We start from the raw sequence: 25,319 nt of genomic DNA on the forward strand, positions 1-25,319 counted from the left end.
GCAGTACGGCTTATGTGCAGTGATTTCTCCAGATTCTGTGAACCTTTTGGTGATATTACGGATAGTAGATGGTGAAATTCCAAAATTCCTTGCAATAGCTGGTTGAGAAATGCTGTTCTTAAACAATTTGCTCAGGCAGGCATTTGTTGACAAAGTGGTGACCCTCGCCCCATCCTTGTTTGTGAATGCAGTGTTTCCCTCAGAAAATGTGTTAGTTAAGGTGGTGTCTCCAGGGGGTAGGGGGGCGTCGCCCGGGACAGGCGGACGTACGGGGAAGGGGCTGGGTGGGTGTAAGGAACAGTGTAATTTGGCCTGTCGCCATCACGTCTCCCTCTCATCGCTGCCACCACAGCTTGGGGGGGGCAATAGACTACAGACTGAAGAAGCCTACAATTTTTGGTTGTGTTTTCCGCTCCGTATGCTGAATGGCAATATACGATATATATCTCGATATTTTTTCCGTAAAGTAAAAACAAAACAGTCCTAGTTACCTGAGATACTAAGTATGTCATTATTTTGACTTAGTAAATATTGACTTACTAAGACAAAATAATGACTAAGTCAAATGAATGACTTACTGTAAATAAGCGTTTGCAATAAGTGTTTGAAAAAAATAGTTAAAAGTGGGGCCACATGCTGACATATGCTCAACTCATCATGCTTTATTTATTACCGCATTTGGGAAGCCTGTAGTTGATTTTTATTATGTAAATGTTATATTTTTTATCAACATGTTATAGCAGGGACCCTGCCATTCAAAACTAGGCTGCTACATTACTAATGATTAATGTAACTATAGCTGAAAAAATAGTACAATAGCAATAGGAGAGACTAGTCATCCCTGAACACCATGGAGTTCATGTAGGCTTTATGATGCAGTTACATTATTATATCAACTATCAGAGACAGAAACTCTTCATTTAACATACTGTCCTTTTTTGCTGCTTCAACACAGAAAAAGGTAAAGTGAAATAACTTAGTTGTTAACTGTAGGTCAATAATGCTGGTCTTTCTCTCAGACAGACAGGGCACACGCACACACACACACACCGCAAAATGAGCTAATGTTACGCTAAAAGCTAATTAGCCTTCACTTCAAGGACTGCGAGCGAGCTGAGCTGCCGTTCATGTTTCTAGAACGTCAACAGGCTCATAGTGATGTTACTAGTAGTTGACTGGGAGGTGTTTATTATAATTTGGGGAGAGTCCGCTGCATTATGCTCACCTGCTAAACACCTTTCTGCTAACCCGCACCGTCTCTCCTCTCTGCCTGCCTGTGCTGTGAGCACTGACTCCATGCGCTTTGAATACGCACTGCTGATTGGCTGTTACATGCACTCTGAATACGCACTGTTGATTGGCTGTTACCGCTCTGCGTGTAACCAATCAGATGGTTGTATGGGTGGGACAATGCTGCAGAGACGTACTGACAGAGGCAGAGGCAGTACGAAGCATAGCAACTTGTTAAGACTTTAGTTTAGCACCAAATGATAATATAAATACATTTAATAAAGTCAAATACAAATAAGGCAACAAGAGAAGTATCCTACACTTCTCTTTTGTAAAGTAAATCTGAACAGCCGATATGGGCATCTACATCGACTATATGATTTGCCTGGAATGACTGAGCATTTCATGGAAGCTGCTTTTATACCCAATCATGGCACCCACCTGTTCCCAATTAGCCTGTTCACCTGTGGGATGTTCCAAATAAGTGTTTGATGAGCATTCCTCAAATTTCTCAGTCTTTTTTGCCACTTGTGCCAGCTTTTTTGAAATGTGTTGCAGGCATCAAATTCCAAATGAGCTAATATTTGCAAAAAAACAACAGTTTACCTGCTCGAATGTTAAATATCTTGTCTTTGCAGTCTATTCAACTGAATATACTGTAGGTTGAAAAGGATTTGCAAATCATTGTATTCTCTTTTTATTTACCATTTACACAACGTGACAACTGCTTTTGGGTTTTGTATATATATACTGTATATAAGGTTGGATAACCACTGGTCTATGTGATGAGTGTAGTGAAGGTAAAAGTGAACATTGTGGTGTCTGGAAGACAGTTTATATGGTTTTATTCCTAATAGTCGCCCCCATCTGAGCACCAGCGAGTGCAATTCCATTTCTCCAGCCGATTTTTTTCTTTTTTCCTAAACAGACACGCATGCAAAGCAGAGGTACTTAAGGGAGTGGTTGATGCTCCCACTCATCTTCCGGAGGGCTTGTTAAGGTTGTGCTTCCTCCTGTGGCTCCTCCCATCTTTCTAAAGAGAGATGTTTCCCACAGAGGCATTTCATGCAATGACATCTAGCAGCTCTTTAAAACAAATAAATCGTGTGTGCAGTGGACACTTTAAGGATGTTTGATCAGTGAAAGTCTACAAGTCCCCCCACTCCCCTTTGTGGTCTCGCTCTGGTGGCGGAACAGTGACAGGATGGAATGGTTCTAATTTCCTCTTCCTGGTGGGCGGCAGGCGGACGTGTGGGCCGGCTCACTATATGGCAAAGGGCCCAGCTTCCTGGGCCCAGAGCAGTGCAGGGCTTGAGAAAGAAGTGTCACAAGACGGTGCATGCTCTCCAGCATAAGTCCAACATTTATGTGATGAAACTTTTAATGTCACCTCTTCATTAGCAAACACTCTTATTTGTTGAAACATCTTGCCTAAAAGCTGCCATTAAGACTCCATTAGTCCATCTCTAATGAATATTTCCTCATTGTTTACTTGGAATGTGAATACTATTAGTGATCTTGTGTTGAGGAGAATTAGGAGAGTGTTAATACTAATGGATGTTCTTGCTTATTTAAGATCTTGGCATTAGGCCGCAATGCTGTACTTAAAATGTGCGGAAAAACAAAACAAACACAAAAAAAAACAAAAAAAAACCTTCATCTTGCCTCTCCTTTCTCCTCTGTCTTTTCTATCTGGTGGCCCAGATGTGTATTTCATCCACTCTGCAGGGTCCCTGAGTGACATCACAGGGCTTGTGTGGAAGGGAGGGGAGTGCGTGGGCATGGAAGCATTTGTGTTATCCGGCCTTTCTAACCTTCCCCTTGTACACGCTTTGGTGAGTGGACTTTGTTTGGGAATGTCGCATGGCACTCGCATTTGAAACCTACCAAGAACTGGACTTTTGCCGAATTTTAGATGCTGTTTTGGCTTTGATAATCCAGAGGAACCACCTATGGTCAAAAGGAATTACCGTATTTTCCCAACTATAGAGCGCACCAGTATATAAGCCGCACCCACTACATTTTAGGGGAAATGTTTGTATTTAGTTTTGTTATTATTATTATTTTTAATTTGTTTACAGACATAATTTTGCATGACATTATTGTTTCTTTGGTTATTATCAGAGTCCGTTCTGCAAAAAAGGTCATCTCTAGAAGTGCACAGTTTATGGACAGTTAAAATATACATCATCATATAATACACAAAATACAGAACAATACAATTCCTTTCAAAATCTACCCACCAAATAGCCATTTACACTTTCATACCAAAAGGTTGACATTTATGAAAAATGAATCTTCAAATGCACCAAATCAGTCTCAATATTCTACTATTCAAATTTGATTAAAAAGTTGCATCTTGAAGATCTGCGATAATCTCATCATACGTAGAGGTTTTTACACATATTAGCCGCAACAGACTTTAAACTGCAGACATACACCTTGTGAAATGTTTATTTACATATCTTTATTGTTAATACAGTATTAAAAAATGTAGATGGTAAAAACATTGTCCTGCAGATATATGATTACCATTAACTTGTACAACATCTAATGTACAGAATATCAGAAGCATTTATTCAGGTACAAATATCAAAGATTACATTTCCAAACATCTTTGACTATCAAACCATGATTGTAACGATACACATTTGGTGATATTAAGGCGTGAAACCGGTATCTAAACATGGAAGTGTAGCTCCTCCTCTGAATGCAAGTGGTCCTACAGCAGGGATACAAATTCTGTATTCCTACACAATACAAAATCTGGTAAGACACCAACGCACTGCAGGTCTTTTTTTTTATGTCCATTTTGTGTTGAGATGTTAGCATAATGTAAGAAGAAAAAAGTGTTTAATTAAAGCATATTGTCCTGTCAGTCATGGTAATAGAAACTTGAAATGTATCCACCTAGAGTACACTTATTATGATGAAAAATTATTTTTATCTGCAATTAATCACGATTCATTTTGAGTTCACTCTGAACAAACTGTGATTAATGGCGATTGAATATTGTTTGACAGCGATTACAGGATAGGAAACCTACCAATAACTGAACTTTTGCTGAATTTTAGATGCTGTTCCAGCGTTTTGGCTTTGATAATCCAGAGGAACCGCATTGGTCAAAATAAATTACCGTATTTTCCAGACTATAGAGCGCACCGCCATATAAGCCGCACCCACTAAATTTGAGGGGAAAGCATTTATTTTACACATACTGTATTAGCCGCAACGGACTATAAACTGCAGACATACACGTTGTGAAATGTTTATTTACATATCTTTATTGTTTCCAAACGGTGCCTGTTATGCGGCAGCAAAACGACTGATAAAAAAAAAATAGAAGTAATCGTCATGGACCCCACTAGCTGCAAAATGTTTAGCAGGTTCAATGTGAGTGTGAATGTTGTCTGTCTATCTGTGTTGGCCCTGTGATGAGGTGGCGACTTGTCCAGGGTGTACCCCGCCTTCCGCCCGAATGCAGCTGAGATAGGCTCCAGCACCCCCCGCAACCCCAAAAGGGACAAGCGGTAGAAAATGGATGGATGGAATATTATATTAATATAATATCAATATTATCAATACAGTATTAAAAAGTGCAGATATATGATTACCATTAACTTGTACAACATTTAATGTACAGAATATCAGAAGCATTTATTCAGGTACAAATATCACAGATTACATTTCCAAACATCTTTGACTATCAAACCATGATTGTAACGATACACATTTGGTGTTATTAATGCATGAAACCGATATCTAAACATGGATGTGTAGCTCCTCCTCTGAATGCAAGTGCTCCTACAGCAGGCATACAAATTCTGTATTCCTACACAGTAAAAATTCTGGTAAGACATTTTTTAATTTTTTTATTGTCATTAAAACTGTGCTTATGTCCATTTTCTGTTGAGATGTTCAAAAAAGCATAATGTAAAAAAAAAAAGAAGTGTTTAATTAAAGCAAACTAATTGCCCTGTTAGTCATGGTAATATAAACTTGAAATGTATCCATCCAGAGTACACTATTATGATGAAAATTTTAATTTTTGAGTTCACTTTGAATAAATTAATGGCGATTAAACATTAAAATGGTTTGACAGCCCTAGTTGATATTGTCAACGGGGCTCACCATAAATAAGAGGGTTAGCCTACCTAGTTTACCCTCAATCTCCATTTTACCACCTTTAGAATGTAGAGTTTGCACTGTAGAAGTAATTTCAACTCCAAGGTGTTGACTTTATTTCCAAAGCAGCAGCGTACGTGTGTTTTCATCAAGCATAAGGCAAGTTGCAGCAGATCAAACTCCCACTCGCATGTTGGTCACACACACACACACACACACACACACACACACACACACACACACACACACACACACACACACACACACACACACACACACACACACACACACACACACACACACACACACACACACACACACACACACACACACACACACACACACACACACTCACTCTCACGTGGCCAACTGCTCCTAAGCCATTTAGAGGAAGTTATTTTGCATGCCATATTTCACTGACTTTCTAACAGGCTTCACTCTGGAAGGTGAGCACATCAACAATTCCATCCTCCTTGTAGCTTTGCTGTGTGATCTTTGCACGTGTGAGTTATGTGATGGAGCTGGAATAGGAGGGGCCGGCAGCTTCCTAGACCCGGGGTATTTAGACCAGACTTTGGCTTGGCAGGCTAGTGCCACTGCCCCCTTTTGTGGACTGGCAGCGCTTCATAAACACACTTTGTCAGCCAGATGCTATTTCCATGCTGTCTGTTCACCACACCCTGACCTGTCATCTCCATGTACTGTGGAACCTCGCTCTTCAAGGTGTTTCACCAAGCCAAACTTTCAGAGTTCCCCTTAAAAAAAAACAATGTAAACATGAATAATTGGTTCTAGCTTCGACAAAAGTCCCTATTTTAGTAAAAAAAAAATACTGCACACTTTGAAGACACTGTTGTGTGTGTGTGTGTGTGTGTGTGTGTGTGTGTGTGTGTGTGTGTGTGTGTGTGTGTGTGTGTGTGTGTGTGTGTGTGTGTGTGTGTGTGTGTGTGTGTGTGTGTGTGTGTGTGTGTGTGCGTGTGTGTGTGAGTGTGTGTATATATGTGTGTATGTATATTAATATATACACATACACACTTTGAAGACACTGTTGTGTGTGTGTGTGTGTGTGTGTGTGTGTGTGTGTGTGTGTGTGTGTGTGTGTGTGTGTGTGTGTGTGTGTGTGTGTGTGTGTGTGTGTGTGTGTGTGTGTGTGTGTGTGTGTGTGTGTGCGTGTGTGTGTGAGTGTGTGTATATATGTGTGTATGTATATTAATATATACACATGTGTGTGTATATACACTACCGTTCAAAAGTTTGGGGTCACATTGAAATGTCCTTATTTTTGAAGGAAAAGCACTGTACTTTTCAATGAAGATAATTTTAAACTAGTCTTAACTTTAAAGAAATACACTCTATACATTGCTAATGTGGTAAATGACTAATCTAGATGCAAATGTCTGGTTTTTGGTGCAATATCTACATAGGTGTATAGAGGCCCATTTCCAGCAACTATCACTCCAGTGTTCTAATGGGACAACGTGTTTGCTCATTGGCTCAGAAGGCTAATTGATGATTAGAAAACCTTTGTGCAATTATGTTCACACATCTGAAAACAGTTTAGCTCGTTACAGAAGCTACAAAACTGACCTTCCTTTGAGCAGATTGAGTTTCTGGAGCATCACATTTGTGGGGTCAATTAAACGCTCAAAATGGCCATATACGTATACCGTATACGGTATACTATACTATACGTATACGGTAGTGTATATATATATATATATATATATATATATATATATATATATATATATATATATATATATATATATATATATATATATATATACTACCGTTCAAAAGTTTGGGGTCACCCAAACAATTTTGTGGAATAGCCTTCATTTCTAAGAACAAGAATAGACTGTCGAGTTTCAGTCTATTCTTGTTCTTAGAAAATGAAGGCTATTCCACAAAATTGTTTGTCACCCAAACAATTTTGTGGAATAGCCTTCATTTCTAAGAACAAGAATAGACTGTCGAGTTTCAGTCTATTCTTGTTCTTAGAAAATGAAGGCTATTCCACAAAATTGTTTGGGTGACCCCAAACTTTTGAACAGTAGTATATATATATATATATATATATATATATATATATATATATATATATATATATATATATATATATATATACATATATATATATATATATATATATATATATATATATATACACTACCGTATACGTATAGTATAGTATACCGTAGTATAGTATACCGTATACGGTATACGTATACGGTAGTGTGTATATATATATATATATATATATATATATATATATATATATACTGTATATATATATACTACCGTTCAAAAGTTTGGGGTCACCCAAACAATTTTGTGGAATAGTCTTCATTTCTAAGAACATGAATAGACTGTCGAGTTTCAGATGAAAGTTCTCTTTTTCTGGCCATTTTGAGCGTTTAATTGACCCCACAAATGTGCTGCTCCAGAAACTCAATCTGCTCAAAGGAAGGTCAGTTTTGTAGCTTCTGTAACGAGCTAAACTGTTTTCAGATGTGTGAACATGATTGCACAAGGGTTTTCTAATCATCAATTAGCCTTCTGAGCCAATGAGCAAACACATTGTACCATTAGAACACTGGAGTGATAGTTGCTGGAAATGGGCCTCTATACACCTATGTAGATATTGCACCAAAAACCAGACATTTGCAGCTAGAATAGTCATTTACCACATTAGCAATGTATAGAGTGTATTTCTTTAAAGTTAAGACTAGTTTGAAGTTATCTTCATTGAAAAGTACAGTGCTTTTCCTTCAAAAATAAGGACATTTCAATGTGACCCCAAACTTTTGAAAGGTAATGTATACTGTATATATACAGTATATATATATATATATATACATATATATATATACAGTACAGGCCAAACGTTTGGACACACCATCTCATTTAATGTGTTTTCTTTATTTTCACGACTATTTACATTGTAAATTGTCACATCAAAACTATGAATGAACGTGGAGTTATGTACTTAACAAAAATAGGTGAAATAACTGAAAACATGTTTTCTATTGTAGTTTCTTCAAATTGCCACCCTTTGCTTTGATTACTGCTTTGCACACTCTTGGCATTCTCTCCATGAGCTTCAAGAGGTAGTCACCTGAAATGGTTTTCACTTCACAGGTGTGCTTGAAGCTCATGGAGAGAATGCCAAGAGTGTGCAAAACAGTAATCAGAGCAAAGGGTGGCTATTTTGAAGAAACTAGAATATAAAACATGTTTTCAGTTATTTCACCTTTTTTTGTTAAGTACATACTGTAACTCCATATGTGTTCATTCATAGTTTTGATGTGACAATCTACAATGTAAATAGTCATGAAAATAAAGAAAACACATTGAATGAGGAGACTGTGTGTGTGTGTGTGTGTGTGTGTGTGTGTGTGTGTGTGTGTGTGTGTGTGTGTGTGTGTGTGTGTGTGTGTGTGTGTGTGTGTGTGTGTGTGTGTGTGTGTGTGTGTGTGTGTGTGTGTGTGTGTGTGTGTGTGTGTGTGTGTGTGTGTGTGTGTGTGTGTGTGTGTGTGTGTGTGCGCGCGCGTGTGTGTGTGTGTGCGTGTGCGCGTGTGCGTGCGTGCGTGCGTGTCACACTTATAACAGAGCAGAGGGATGTGTCCTCCAGGGTGTTACATAATCCCTGGTAGTAGACTTGAGGATCAACATGCCATGAACTGGGTCAAAGTGGTTGTTTATAAATAGTGCGGCAGCGTGGGCCGCCTAGCTCCGTGATGTCACTCCAAAGACCACTCCTTGCACAACTTCCTGTTGGAAACAATCCCTGCTTGTCTGAAAGCAGGTCCACCTCATTCTCTCTGCTGAGATATGTAGATCTCATCTCTAAACCACACCATGACAGCACTTAAAATGATCATTTATTTGTATGTTTGAGTCACTTCCTCTCTTATTGTAGCACTCAATGAACAATTATTACAACTGTAACGATTATTGCAATTATCCATGCATTTTTTTCCCATGCAGTATTTCCTGTGAAGGCGTGTATTTGTCAGTACTCATTAAGTTAGTAGGCAAACACACTAAATGACCTCCATTATCTTTTATTTGTATCAGCACAAAAAGCTTCCTTTGATACTTAATAAGGATGTCAAATTTCATATGTGACAAAATTATCTTGCTTATGACTATTATCACAGGATTGTGACAAAAAGTATTTATTCTCACACCGCTATATTTGAACTAAGTTTTCTTAAAAAAACAAACAATCGACACAAAATGCTTTCTTGGCAGAATTAATATTTAATATTTTTCTGGCTTATAAGAGCCATAATATTTTTATTTAAATATGTTAATCTTCAGTTTTCATTTTGGAAGGTTTTCTCGTTTTTACTGTAAGGATAAATGCAAAAGGAGGGTTGTGTGTTCTATTTCTGTGGTCAATAATACACATGTGACCGTCGCCAATCAATCCAGTCTTTTAGGTCAACCATGAGAGCCGATTCGGAGTTGAGGGCCGGAGTTTGGGAGCCGTTTTTTATCCACACGTCAAGTGAACATGGCCCTGCTGGCAAGTGGACTAGAATTGAGTCAGAATCAAAGGAAGCAGAGCAGCATTTGGACTGACTATTTTTATTACACGTTTTCCAGACTACAAAGCACACCAGTATATAAGCCGCACCAACTACATTTGAAATATTACTCCGTATATTAGTCGCACCAGACTATAAGTCGCAGATACATATGTTGTGATATTAGTTATTTACACAGAAATATTCTGTAAATGTTTATTTACATACCTTAATTGTTTCCAAACGGTGTCTGTAACACGGCAGTAAATCAGAATCAGAAATACTTTATTAATCCCCGAGGGGAAATGAAAATTTTCAGCACAATCCCATTCAAGATCAGAAAAACATTACAAGGAGACAGAACAGGATCGCTGACGGCTGATCAAACAAAACAGAAGTCATTGTCATGGACCCACTAGCTGCGGAAGCAAGCTCTCCAATCAGCTAAACAGAATCAATAACTCTACTGTAACGTTTTAGAGAATTGACGAAACTGAAACAATACAAAAAGAATGTCATTGTAAGTTAATAATACTAACACAGACACTTGTAAACGTGTTAGCATATTAGCTAATGCTAACAACACTAACTTCGTGCCATAACAATAGCCTGTACAAATATGCATGAATACACTCCTACAGACCTCACACATGAGCCGCTTCAGTAAGTAAGAATTGTTTTAGTTGTATTGTAAAACTTACAAACGTTGCTTGGAGTGACGAATGAAGAATCCTTTTGAGTAAAAATACTATGAAAGACTTGAAATATATATTTTTAATATTAAATATTATATATATATATATATATATATATATATATATATATATATATATATATATATATATATATATATATATATATATATATATATATATATATATATATATATATATATAATTATATATATTATGTATTATAATATGTTTATATATAGATATTATATAATATATAAATAATATACATATAATTTTATATTTTATATTTAAAATGATAAATTATTTTGGTTATGAAAAGCTTCAATATCTGCTTGTCACCTAGACTTAGGATTCCAGGGCAAGTTCTCCATCAGTCTGTTAGCGGAACATAACTAAAATAGGCGACCTGTGTGATGACACTATGATGTTTATTTCCGTAAATGTTCACTGTTACAAGCGGCCTTTTGAAGGCAGCCATAATTATGAGGTGGCCCTCAACAGAAAGCAGTGGTAGACACTGAGGGCCACATTGTATGTGTTGCTATTTGATCACTTTACAGTATATTATCCTAGTTCTTCATGTTGTATGCACGAGATGAAGCTCTGACTCTGTTGCTAAGTTACAGATCAGTCTTCTCCTATTTTTAGTGGCAAAGATTCTTGTTGCAAGAATGTATTTTTGTGTGAAGGATGATAATTGTGAGCAAATGAATAGTTTTTCAACTGGAGTAATTAGATACAAGCAGACCTGTCCTCTGGGCTTTGACGAGTCCCTCTGCCAGGACTGCTGTGCATTATAATGACTGACATTAAATGCTGTGCTCTGACTTATTGCCCGTTAAAGTCTCACTTCCTGACAATCCCCAGGTACAGCGGCGTCTTCCCCAGCCTCAACATGGCAGTGAAACGTCGAGAACAGACCCTGCAGGACTACAAGCGCTTGCAGTCCAAAGTGGAGAAGTACGAGGAGAAGGAAAAAACTGGACCGGTGATGGTCAAACTACATCAGGTACGTGCCACTTGATGGTCAAACTACATCAGCTACGTGCCACTTGATGTTCAAGCTACATCAGGTACGTGCCACTTGATGGTGAAACTACATCAGGTACGTGCCACTTGATGGTGAAACTACATCAAGTACGTGCCACTTGATGGTGAAACTACATCAAGTATGTGCCACTTGATGGTGAAACTACATCAGGTACGTGCCACTTGATGGTTAAACTACATCAGGTATGTGCCACTTGATGGTTAAACTACATCAGATACGTGCCACTTGATGGTCAAACTACATCAGGTATGTGCCGCTTGATGGTCAAACTACATCAGGTACGTGCCACTTGATTGTCAAACTACATCAGGTACGTGCCACTTGATGGTCAAACTACATCAGGTACGTGCCACTTGATGGTCAAACTACATCAGGTACGTGCCCCTTGATGGTCAAACTACATCAGGTACGTACCACTTGATGGTCAAACTACATCAGGTACGTTCCACTTGATGGTCAAACTACATCAGGTATGTGCCACTTGATGGTCAAACTACATCAGGTACGTGCCACTTGATGGTCAAACTACATCAGGTACGTGCCACTTGATGGTCAAACTACATCAGGTACGTGCCACTTGATGGTCAAACTACATCAGGTACGTGCCACTTGATGGTCAAACTACATCAGGTACGTGCCACTTGATGGTCAAACTACATCAGGTGCGTGCGACTTGATGGTCAAACTACATCAGGTATGTGCCACTTGATGGTCAAACTACATCAGGTACGTGCCACTTGATGGTCAAACTACATCAGGTACGTGCCACTTGATGGTCAAACTATCGGGTACATGCCACTTGATGGTCAAACTACATCAGGTACGTGCCACTTGATGGTCAAACTATTGGGTACGTGCCACTTGATGGTCAAACTACATCAGGTACGTGCCACTTGATGGTCAAACTACATCAGGTATGTGCCACTTGATGGTCAAACTACATCAGGTACGTGCCACTTGATGGTCAAACTACATCAGGTACGTGCCACTTGATGGTCAAACTACATCAGGTACGTGCCACTTGATGGTCAATCTATCGGGTACGTGCCACTTGATGGTCAAACTACATCAGGTACGTGCCACTTGATGGTCAAACTACATCAGGTACGTGCCACTTGATGGTCAAACTACATCAGGTACGTGCCACTTGATGGTCAAACTATATCAGGTACGTGCCACTTGATGGTCAAACTACATCAGGTACGTGCCACTTGATGGTCAAGCTACATCAGGTACGTGCAGCTTGATGGTCAAACTACATCAGGTACGTGCCACTTGATGGTCAAACTACATCAGGTACGTGCCACTTGATGGTCAAACTACATCAGGTACGTGCCACTTGATGGTCAAACTACATCAGGTACGTGCCACTTGATGGTCAAACTACATCAGGTGCGTGCCACTTGATGGTCAAACTACATCAGGTATGTGCCACTTGATGGTCAAACTACATCAGGTACGTGCCACTTGATGGTCAAACTACATCAGGTACGTGCCACTTGATGGTCAAACTATCGGGTATGTGCCACTTGATGGTCAAACTACATCAGGTACGTGCCACTTGATGGTCAAACTACATCAGGTACGTGCCACTTGATGGTCAAACTACATCAGGTACGTGCCACTTGATGGTCAAACTACATCAGGTACGTGCCACTTGATGGTCAAACTACATCAGGTACGTGCCACTTGATGGTCAAACTACATCAGGTACGTGCCACTTGATGGTCAATCTATCGGGTACGTGCCACTTGATGGTCAAACTACATCAGGTACGTGCCACTTGATGGTCAAACTACATCAGGTATGTGCCACTTGATGGTCAAACTACATCAGTTACGTGCCACTTGATGGTCAAACTATATCAGGTACATGCCACTTAATGGTCAAACTACATCAGGTATGTGCCACTTGATGGTCAAGCTACATCAGGTACGTGCAGCTTGATGGTCAAACTACATCAGGTACGTGCCACTTGATGGTCAAACTACATCAGGTACGTGCCACTTGATGGTCAAACTACATCAGGTACGTGCCCCTTGATGGTGAAACTACATCAGGTACGTGCCACTTGATGGTCAAACTACATCAGGTACGTGCCACTTGATGGTCAAACTACATCAGATACGTGCCACTTGATGGTGAAACTACATCAGGTACGTGCCACTTGATGGTCAAACTACATCAGGTACGTGCCACTTGATGGTTAAACTACATCAGATACGTGCCGCTTGATGGTCAAACTACATCAGGTACGTGCCACTTGATGCGCAGGAGCAGAGTTGACCTGCGGGCGACTGGATAGGAGGGAAAATAGTGGAGCGTGCGTACATGTGTGCGCTGCGGCGCCCACGCAAGCTAGCAGGCTCTCAAGTTGTGCCTCTTTCAAAAAGGCACTGCTGCACATCTACAGTTGAGAATGGGAGACACACATTCTCTCATAGCCTTGCTACTGCCGCTAACATGTCCTCTCATGGAGATCCACCCACCTACACACACACACACACACACACACACACACACACGCACACACACACACACACACAATCAGGGGAACAAAGACTAGAAGAGGCCCCTGCATCCCATCCCTTTCACTCCCCATGCACTTCAAGAAAGTATCCCAACAAAACATTTTTTTTGTTTTCATACACACTAGGGTTGTACGGTATACCGGTACTAGTATAGTATCACGGTACTAATCAATCAAAAATGGTACTATACTCTGTTTGAAAAGTACCGGTTCCCCATATTTATTTTTTTATTATTAACGGGTATGACGGCACGTTGTCGTCACGTCGTGACATTGCTGGTTTTACGAGCAGAGGAGCATGTTGGGCAGCGCACACACACAGAGTACTTACAATCAGACACAATGTGTAGACAGAAAAGGGAGAATGGACGCATTTTGGTGTAAAAAGTAAAGACAAAGGCGAAGTTATAACACTGAAACACCCTCAGGAAGAGGTGCTTTAAGACATGGCTAGCTAGCTAGCAGCTAACATCCATCCACAGTACTTCTAAATCACTAATCCTGGCCTCCATGGGGACAAATAAAGTAAGTTTCTTACAAGTATATTATCACTGGAGGACGAGGTCTAGCTAAACATGCTTCACTACACACCCTAGGAGGATACAAAAGCTCACCGGCGTCACAATGTAAACAAATGCCATGGGCAGATCTACACCTGACATCCACTGTAATGATACTAAGTACAATAGCGTATCTAGTCGATACTACTATGATTACATCGATATTTTTTAGCATCACAAAATCTTTTTTCCTCTTTTTAAAATTCATATTATGTTTATAAAGTCAGTAAATATGTCCCTGGACACATGAGGACTTTGAATATGACCAATGTATGATCCTGTAACTACTTGGTATCGGATCGATACCTAAATGTGTGGTATTATCCAAAACTAATGTAAAGTATCAAAGAAAAGAAGAATAAGTGATTATTTTATTTTAACAGAAGTGTAGATAGAACATGTTAAAACAGAAAATAAGCTGATATTAACAGTAAATTAACAAGTAGATTAATAATCAATTTTTACAGTCTGTCCCTCGTAATAATAGGTAGATAAATGACATAATATGTTACTGCATACGTCAGCAGACTAATTAGGAGTCTTTGTTTGTTTACTTACTACTAAAAGACAAGTTGTCTAGTATGTTCACTATTTTATTTAAGGACTAAATTACAATAATAATTATATGTTTCATGTATCCCAAGATTTTTTGTTTAAATAAAGACAATAATGACATTGTTTGTGGTCCCCTTTATTTAGAAAAGTATAGAAATACATTTTGCTACCAAAATATAGGTATGGGACAACCCTAATAGCAACTTATGAGGTGAAGGGCCCATGTAGAAGAAGAAAACAATAGGCTGCATTAGAAAAGCTAGCATGTGTCTCCTCCTCATAGCAGTTGTCACCTCTCACATATTCCTGAGTGGGTGCCTACAGTAGACTACCCACTAATACATTCACACACTCACTGCCAAGTCTGCCCACATAACCCACTCCTCCTCACTCTGCTCGTGATTGCAGCCTTTTTTGCTGCTCTTCTCCGTGGGAATTAGGCAAATATCTTTCTCAACAACCAACAAAAAAGGGAGACTAACCACGCCATATGTAGCCAATATCTGAAAATCAACTACCCTCAATTTTGGACTATAAGCCGCTACTTTTTTCTTACACTTTATAAAAGGGTGCGGCTAATTTATGGATTTTTGTCCGATAACAGCTATACTAAAAATTGTAAAAAAAGAAAAAAAGTATTTCTTCATTCATTCATCATTCCAAGCAACGTTTGTACAAACCCCGTTTCCATATGAGTTGGGAAATTGTGTTAGATGTAAATGTAAACGGAATACAATGATTTGCAAATCATTTTCAACCCATATTCAGTTGAATATGCTACAAATACAACATATTTGATGTTCAAACTGATAAACTTTTTTTTTTTTTTGCAAAAAATCATTAACTTTAGAATTTGATGCCAGCAACACGTGACAAAGAAGTTGGGAAAGGTGGCAATAAATAATGATAAAGTTGAGGAATGCTCATCAAACACTTATTTGGAACATCCCACAGGTGAACAGGCAAATTGGGAACAGGTGGGTGCCATGATTGGGTATAAAAGTAGATTCCATGAAATGCTCAGTCATTCACAAACAAGGATGGGGCGAGGGTCACCACTTTGTCAACAAATGCGTGAGCAAATTCTTGAACAGTTTAAGAAAAACCTTTCTCAACCAGCTATTATAAGGAATTTAGGGATTTCACCATCTACGGTCCGTAATATCATCAAAGGGTTCAGCTAAGCCTGTGACCTTCGATCCCTCAGGCTGTACTGCATCAACAAGTGACATCAGTGTGTAAAGGATATCACCACATGGGCTCAGGAACACTTCAGAAACCCACTGTCAATAACTACAGTTGGTCGCTACATCTGTAAGTGCAAGTTAAAACTATCCTATGCAAGGCGAAAACCGTTTATCAACAACACCCAGAAACGCCGTCGACTTCGCTGGGCCTGAGCTCATCTAAGATGGACTGATAAAGTGGAAAAGTGTTCTGTGGTCTGACGAGTCCACATTTCAAACTGTTTTTGGAAACTGTGGACGTCGTGTCCTCCGGACCAAAGAGGAAAAGAACCATCCGGATTGTTATAGGCGCAAAGTTGAAAAGCCAGCATCTGTGATGGTATGGGGGTGTATTAGTGCCCAAGACATGGGTAACTTACACATCTGTGAAGGCGCCATTAATGCTGAAAGGTACATAGAGGTTTTGGAGCAACATATGTTGCCATCCAAGCAACGTTACCATGGACGCCCCTGCTTATTTCAGCAAGACAATGCCAAGCCACGTGTTACATCAACGTGGCTTCATAGTAAAAGAGTGCAGGTACTAGACTGACCTGCCTGTAGTCCAGACCTGTCTCCCATTAAAAAAGGGGCGCATTATGAAGCCTAATATACCACAACGGAGACCCCCGGACTGTTGAACAACTTAAGCTGTACATCAAGCAAGAATGGGAAAGAATTCCACCTGAGAAGCTTAAAAAATGTGTCTCCTCAGTTCCCAAACGTTTAATGAGTGTTGTTAAAAGGAAAGGCCATGTAACACAGTGGTGAACATGCCCTTTCCCAACTACTTTGGCACGTGTTGCAGCCATGAAATTCTAAGTTAATTATTATTTGAAAAAAAAAAAAAAAAGTTTATGAGTTTGAACATCAAATATCTTGTCTTTGTAGTGCATTCAATTGAATATGGGTTGAAAAGGATTTGCAAATCATTGTATTCCGTACATATTTACATCTAACACAATTTCCTAACTCATATGGAAACGGGGTTTGTACATACAACTATGACAAATGAATGTACATACAACTATGACAAATGAATGTACTCACAACTACATAGCGGTAAAATAATCAAATTCTAGCTGTTTTTTTAAATAAATTGTCAAAAAAATTTAAAGTGCAAATGAAAATACGGTTTCACCAATTTGGTCATCATTTTTACATTGAAGAAACTTCTCTGACTTTAGCTCCAGACTTCTTCTGCTTGATGTTGTCATTACTGCCACAAGTGGTGTAAAAGTGTATTACACCTGAGTACTTGTTTGATGTTTTCATTACTGCCACAAGTGGTGTTAAAGTGTATTACACCTGAGTACTTGTGTGACGTTGTCTTTACTGCAACAAGTGGTGGAAAAGTGTATTACACCTGAGTACTTGTGTGATGTCATTACTGCCACAAGTGGTGTAAAAGTGTATTACACCTGAGTACTTGTGTGATGTTGTCATTACTGCCACAAGTGGTGTAAAAGTGTATTACACCCGAGTACTTGTTTGATGTTGTCATTACTGCCACAAGTGGTGTAAAAGTGTATTACACCTGAGTACTTGTGTGATGTTGTCTTTACTGCCACAAGTGGTGTAAAAGTGTACTACAGGTGAGTACCACGGGGACCACAGCTGAGAAACATATGTTTTAGTGGGCCTCTAGGGGGCGCTCAGGCCCAACATTGGTAAAAAAAAAAAAAATACAGTGGTATAAACAAACCTTTGCACTTAATTCACATTTTTTTGAGTTACACCTGTATGTTTACAAATAGTGTCTTTGTCCAACAGAGGACTTAGTTATTTACTAAAATATGATATATTTTCTCTTTTTTTAATTTTTTTGGTGAATGGGTGTCTTTCATTATAATTAGTTCATGTAAAACAAGGCATTTTCTTCCCCAAAAAGGGTGTCAAACTTATTTTAATTGAGGGCCATATTGTGGTCACTGGGGGTCACTTAAAATAAATAGTGAACATCTGTGTGGAGTTTGCATGTTCTCCCCGTGACTGTGTGGGTTACCTCCGGGTACTCCGGCTTCCTCCCACCTCCAAAGACATGCACCTGGGGATAGGTTGATTGGCAACACTAAAATTGGCCCTAGTGTGTGAATGTGAGTGTGAATGTTGTCTGTCTATCTGTGTTGGCCCTGCGATGAGGTGGCGACTTGTCCAGGGTGTACCCCGCCTTCCGCCTGATTGTAGCTGTGATAGGCTCTAACGCCCCCCGCGACCCGAAGGGAATAAGTGGTGGAGAATGGATGGATGGATATATGAATTAAACGTATAACTGCTTCATGATATTGTGCATTTATTTATTATATGTTTTGCTAACAGACTGATGGATGACTTGTTTTGAAATCAGAAGTCATGTTGGAATAAGGTGAAACTCATACAATTAAAATATGGTGTAAAAGTTATGTAATGCCAGCAATTCAACTTCAAATGTGAAACTAATATGTGATATTAACTCAGTACATGCAAAGCGAGATGTGTCAAGCTTTTATTTGTTATAATTTTGATGACCATGGCTTACAGCAGGGGTCCCCAAACTTTTTGACTTGGAGGCCGCATTGGGTTAAAACAATTTGTTCGGGGGCCGGGCTGTGTGTGTGTATCCATCCATCTATTTTCTACCGCTTGTCCATTTTTGGGGTGGCGGGGGGTGCTGGAGCCTATCGCATCTGCATTCGGGTATGGGTATATATATATATATATATATATACAGTATATATATATATATATATACAGTATATATATATATATATATATATATATATATATATATATATATATATATATATATATATATATATATATATATATATATAAATACAGTATATTCCTTGCGCACTAATTGACTGAAAGAGCGTGCACTTTGCCGATGATGTCACGTTACCGATGGGAAACGGCATTTATAGACAATATGATTTGCCTGAGCGGCTAGGAGACACAGAGAGTAACAAGCAGTAGAAAATGGATTAGAAAGGACAGATTTTAAAAAACAATATTAAAAAAATAATAATAATTCAACCTGGGGCTTCCTGCGGGCCGGATTTTGGACACTGCCGGGCCGGAACCGGCCTGCAGGCCGTAGTTTGGGGACCCCTGGCTTACAGTTTTTGAAGATTTCAAGTGTAGGTTTTCATAAGAAGTAAGTCATAATTATCAATATTATATCAAAAGATATCTTGAGTTGCATGTTTTGATCCTATGTCACATATTAGTTTCTTTTTGTAAATCTGAACAAACCTTTGCATGATGTTGTAATGTCTTCACTTTCACCTGTATGTTAAAAAAAATCGTCTTTGTCTGTTATTGACAGGTATTTCCTGAAATATGATATAATTTTCTTCTTCTTATTATTATTATTATTATTATTTGAGAATGGGTATCTTTCGTTATGATTAGTTAATTTAACCAACAGGGTGTCAAAATTGTCTTCATAAGGGCCATATGGCAGTTATTAATATATATGAATACAAACTAGGGCTGTCAAATTATATTTCTTTATTTGGATTAATCATGATCAATCACAGGTGTTGACTCTCGTGCATAATGAAAATCTGCCTAAGAAAAGACCCCAATATTTGTACACAGATGCAATTTTATAGTAGTAGTATAGTCCAGTGTTTTTCAACCTTTTTGAGGCAAGGCACATTTTTTTCATGAAAAAATCCGGAGGCACACCATCAGCAGAAAACGTTAAAAAATTAAACTCGACCAGGTCGTCGTGCCTTATTTTGAGTTTGTTGGTGTTTTCCTGTGTGTAGTGCGTTAGTTCTTGTCTTGCGCTGTTATTTTGGTGGCCCTTCCTGTTTTGTTGGTGTTTTCCTTTAGCAGTTTCATGTCTTCCTTTGAGTGCTATTCCGCACACCTGCTTTGTGTTAGCAAGCAGGGCTATTTACGTTGTTGCTATCCTTCCGGATGTACTTTGTGGGCGCCGTAAGTTTTTGCTGACGTCCAGCATTCTGTTTCTGTTTACTTTGTTGCCAGTTCAGTTTTACTTTCGTTTTGTATAGCCATTGCCTTTTCCTTTCCCTTTTGTTAATTTTTTGTTTAAGCATTACATACCTTTTTACCTGCACACTGCCTCCCGCTGTGGTCTGCATATCGAACAAACCATCCTCGTCTCACCCGACACATTCCGACTTTTACAAAGCAATTAACTACCTGCTGCCACCTACTGACATGGAGTATTACGTGGTTACCCTGCCGAGTTTTACACAGTACAGACAATAAGCAACAGCACATTATTTGCAGATTATAATTATTGGTTTGCAAAAAATATTTTGGGACCAATTAGGTGAAGTTGCATAATTTCCCACGACACACCAGACAATATCTCACGACACTAGTGTGCCGCGGCACAGTGGTCGAAAAACACTGGTATAGTCATCCAGGAACATTTTTAATTGACTTGAAGTGACTTGTTATTTATTTGCTAATAGTTTCATCTTAAGTCATGATTGATCTGACCGTACAATGCTTAAAGTAAAAGATGAATTGCATGATTCATCTAAGTGTGATTAATGTAATTAATTTTTGTCATTAATCACATGAGTTAACTCTAATACAAATGTCCTTTTGCTTCATGATATTATTACTGCTTATGCATTTAATTATTCTATATTTTGCTACTAAACTAATGGATAACTTGCTTTGACCTCAGAAATCATGTTGACCTATTTTTGATTACAACAAATGCTTGCAATATTTAGTTCCATAAGCAGATAATAAAGTTTAGTGGACATATAATTTGTTTACGTCAAAATCAAATACAGTCAACAAGAAAGATGAAGTGCTTTATTGACACACATTATTTCTTGGTTTATTATTTTGTAGGACTTCCAAGAACATGAATATCCCGCCTGTAATTCTATTTAGAATACTCTAGATTTTATGTGTAAAGACTTAATAGGATGCTTGACAAAAATAACCACAATCATAATTGTCTTCAGTTATGTCAAAGACAAAATGAGTTGAATGGACTAGTTTCTACAGGGACAGAGTACATGAAGTTCAATAAAAAAAGGGAGCTGCTATTCACTTTAAAAACTCCTGATCCAAATTATGCTAGAAGTTATCAAAATCCTTTAGAATTCCACAAAAGATTATTTCCTCAATTGTATTAAGCCCTCCTGGAAACACTCATTATGTTTCCGTGCGCTCAATTAGACTGATTTCTCAAATAGTTATTTTTTTGTATTTTCACACTTACGTGTGAAGTCCAAGTGTCCATGCACTCTCTCTAATGTGACTAATGTGCCTCCCTTACACTAGGGGGCACTTATTTCCTTTTAGTGCTGTTAAATGATTTCATTTTCTGGTTGACCTATGACATCACACTAGGCATCTGTGGATCTTGTTTTAACTGATGGCCGCTGTCATAGCGGCACAGGTGACAAATATTCTGTCTCTAATGGCTATGTTGATGTTAGATAGCAGACAGAAATGATCTTGGATTGTGCTACCAACATGACGCTACTACCAAGAATGTATGGGGGAGGATGCAGGTCCCAAGCAAAGACATTCATGAGGTTTGATGGAAGGAGGTTTAAATCCCAAGGAAAAGACCGTTGGTGCCAGGGTCCATACTCGGTACGTGTCCATTCACTAACTTAGTCCAATTCTTCAAATAGTTTGGCTCTAAATAAGCATCCTACAATCAATGGAAACACCTTAGTCCGATCGTGTTGGCTTTTTGAAAAGTGGGACCAACACACCTGGATTATGAGTTTGGAAACCAGATCTCTGGAGTCTCCAGTCTCAAGGGACCGTTCAATACAAACGTAGAAACAACTGTAACAAAGAGGAGACTCTTTATCAGCTTCACAAATGAAAAGAATAGAACATTCTGAAGTGCATGGGTGGTAGAATAAAATAAATAGATTTTATTTAAGAAGTTAGCTAAGGAAATGTAAAATGCTGGCTTCATTTAGACTCCTGAAATAAAAACAATAATAGTAATAATAATAATAGATTTTATTTGGAAAAGCATTTTACATTGAGCAAACAACCTCAAAGTGCTACAGTGCATTAAGAAAAAAAAAAAAAAAAACTAGAACAGCCTAATAGCTAGAACTAGCACACATATATATAAAAAAGGCTTTTTTAAAAAGAAGGGTTTTAAACCTTTTTTTAAAAGCATCACCAGTCTGTGGTGCCCTCAGGTGGTCAGGGAGAGCGTTCCACAGACTGTGAGCGGCGGAGCAGAAAGCCCGGTCTCCCATAGTTCGGAGCTTTGTCCTCTGAGGTTGGAGGAGGTTAGCCTCCTGAGCGGAGGTGTCGTGTGGAGGATTTGGGGGTGAGCAGTTCTTTGAGGTAGAGGGGGGCATTTCAATGGAGGCACTGGTGAGTTAGTAGGGAGACTCTGTATTCAATCCTGAGTGGAACAGGAAGCCAGTGAAGGGATTTGAGAACTGGTGTGATGTGGTCGTATTTCTGCACTCTCATCAGGATCCTCGCAGCACTATTTTGTAAGTACTGCAGCTTCTGGATGTTCTTGCTGGGGATCTCGACATGAAGTGAGTTGCAGTAGTCTAGAATGAGATGGAAGAGAGTGAAGCATGTATATTAAAGGTGAATAATAAAACCTCGTCATGTGTGTACTCCCAACGGATTAGCACTAACTCTGTCAAGATGGTCCAGAACAATAGCAGCCTTCATCTGGAACAGTATCGGCCTTTTCAAACTTCTTCCATCAATCCACAGTCTAATGAATGAACTCTTGAGACGTTCGAAGGTTTTGTTTCCACGATTCTGTGAAAAAACTTTCCCCCTCCGGTATTTCTTTGCTTTGGACCTGCATCCTACCGATACTTTCTTGGTAGTAGCGTCATGTTCGTAGTTTAATGTAAGATATTTTCTGTCTGCTATTTAACTTCAACATAGCCATTACAGATCTAATATTTGTCAGATGTGATTAACTACTACAGAGACTGTTTACTTGCAAGAAGTGCAGGTGCCTAGTGTGATGTCATAGGTCAAGTAGAAAAGCAATTTGGTTATCCGTGCTAAAATGAAATGATCGCCCCTTAGTGTAGGGAAGGCACAAGACGTACGACCAGAGAGAGAGCATGGACACTAGGGCTTCACATGGAGGTGTGGAAATACACACAACCAAACCATTTGAGAAATCAGATTAATTTAGTACATGGAAATGGGCCCTAGTACTGTAGATGTCATCACACCAAGTACACTTGGTTATCTACTCATTACTCCAAAACTCATTGACATCATGACTGGCAGATTCCTTTTCAGGAGCAGATGAAGCATAAAGTCAACTTCTTAGTGAAACTCTAGTCCGCCGATGTCCAAAGTGCGGCCCAGGTGTCATTTATGGCCCGCAGCTAATTTTTTGAGGGCCCACGGAACTATTTACAAGTACTATTACAAAATAAGAGTGTTATAAAAGAGCATGTAAGGAGGAAAAGTTACAATGTTGACTCTAATAACACAAAGCTGCCGTACAGGCGTTTTTTTCCCTTAAAACCCAGTGCTCCAAAAATAATAATGAACCAAAATGAATGTTCTGAATTATTGATCTATTCAACAGGTTAGTAGGAATCGTCAGAATCAATTCTCGGTTCAAAACAATACTTTTTTTAACAACATTGGTGTATGATTAACTGACTTCCTCCATGAAATAGATCAACATAATTTCTGTGTTACTTCAAAGAAAACTGGTTTTGTTTAATAAAATATATCCAAACATTTAATAAAGTCAAATACAAATAAGACAACGAGAAGTATCCAACACTTCTTATGTTCCTTTTGACTGTACATGTACTGTAAATGTATAATGTATTTAAATTATTCACATGTGATTAATGCTGTATAATAGACTGTATTTATATTATTCACATGTAATAATGCTGTAAAATAGACTGTATTTATATTATTCACATGTAAAAAATACCCAAGTGTTTATTGTCTCTTGTGAGCGAACTGTGGTGCTGAATTTCCCCCAGGCATCAATAAAGTACTTTCTATTCTATTATATTCTATTATATTCTCTTTTCTAAAGTCAATGTGTACAGTGGATATAGATCATCTACATCAACTATATGATTTGTCAGAGTGGCCGGATAAGACAGATTTTAAAAAGTATATATATATATACTTTTTTTTTTTTTATCAGATATTTTCTTTTGCCAGCCCTACTAATCAAGGCTGAAATGACTTCACATCAAAGATTCCACTTGATTAAAAAAAATGGGTCAAAAATATTGCTTATATAATAATAATAAAAATAATGGATTCGATTTTATATCGCGCTTTTCTATTATTAGATACTCAAAGCGCTCACAGAGAAGTGGGAACCCATCATTCATTCACACCTGGTGGTGGTAAGCTACATTTGTAGCCACAGCTGCCCTGGGGTAGATTGACGGAAGCGAGGCTGCCAATTTGCGCCTACGGCCCCTCCGACCACCACCTATCATTCATTCATCATTCATTCACCAGTGTGAGCGGCACCGGGGGCAAGGGTGAAGTGTCCTGCCCAAGGACACAACGGCAGTGATATAGTGTTTTTGCCATCAAAATCAGGGTTTTGTTGAGCATAAAATGTTTTTTTTATTTTATTTTTTTCTCTCCCATCCCTCCCACTTGTTTACCTGTATCTCACCTTTTTTGTAAGGGGCACCGGAAGTTGGCAGACCTGTCAGCGATCCTGTTCTGTCTCCCTGTAATGTTTGTCTGATCTTGAATGGGATTGTGCTGAAAATTTTAATTTCCCCTTGGGGATTAATCAAGTATTTCTGATTCTGATTCTGAACAAATCTGTGTTATATGTGTTTTATGTTGCACGATTGCACCAAAAGAC

The 25,319-nt window shown here is 38.7% G+C and overlaps 1 protein-coding gene across 4 annotated transcripts in view; it reads left to right on the top strand.

The window, feature by feature from the left end:
• The window catches only part of bin3 (bridging integrator 3), a 455,445-nt gene that overhangs the window by 412,080 nt on the left and 18,046 nt on the right, over positions 1-25,319 (top strand). For all 4 annotated transcript variants that reach the window (XM_062049501.1, XM_062049503.1, XM_062049500.1 and 1 more), the window contains one exon: positions 11,453-11,594. In XM_062049501.1, coding sequence (XP_061905485.1) covers positions 11,453-11,594 — 142 coding nt within the window. The remainder of the gene's footprint in view (positions 1-11,452; positions 11,595-25,319) is intronic.

Source organism: Entelurus aequoreus, linkage group LG06 (genome assembly GCF_033978785.1).
Source record: "Entelurus aequoreus isolate RoL-2023_Sb linkage group LG06, RoL_Eaeq_v1.1, whole genome shotgun sequence".
NCBI lineage: Eukaryota > Metazoa > Chordata > Actinopteri > Syngnathiformes > Syngnathidae > Entelurus > Entelurus aequoreus.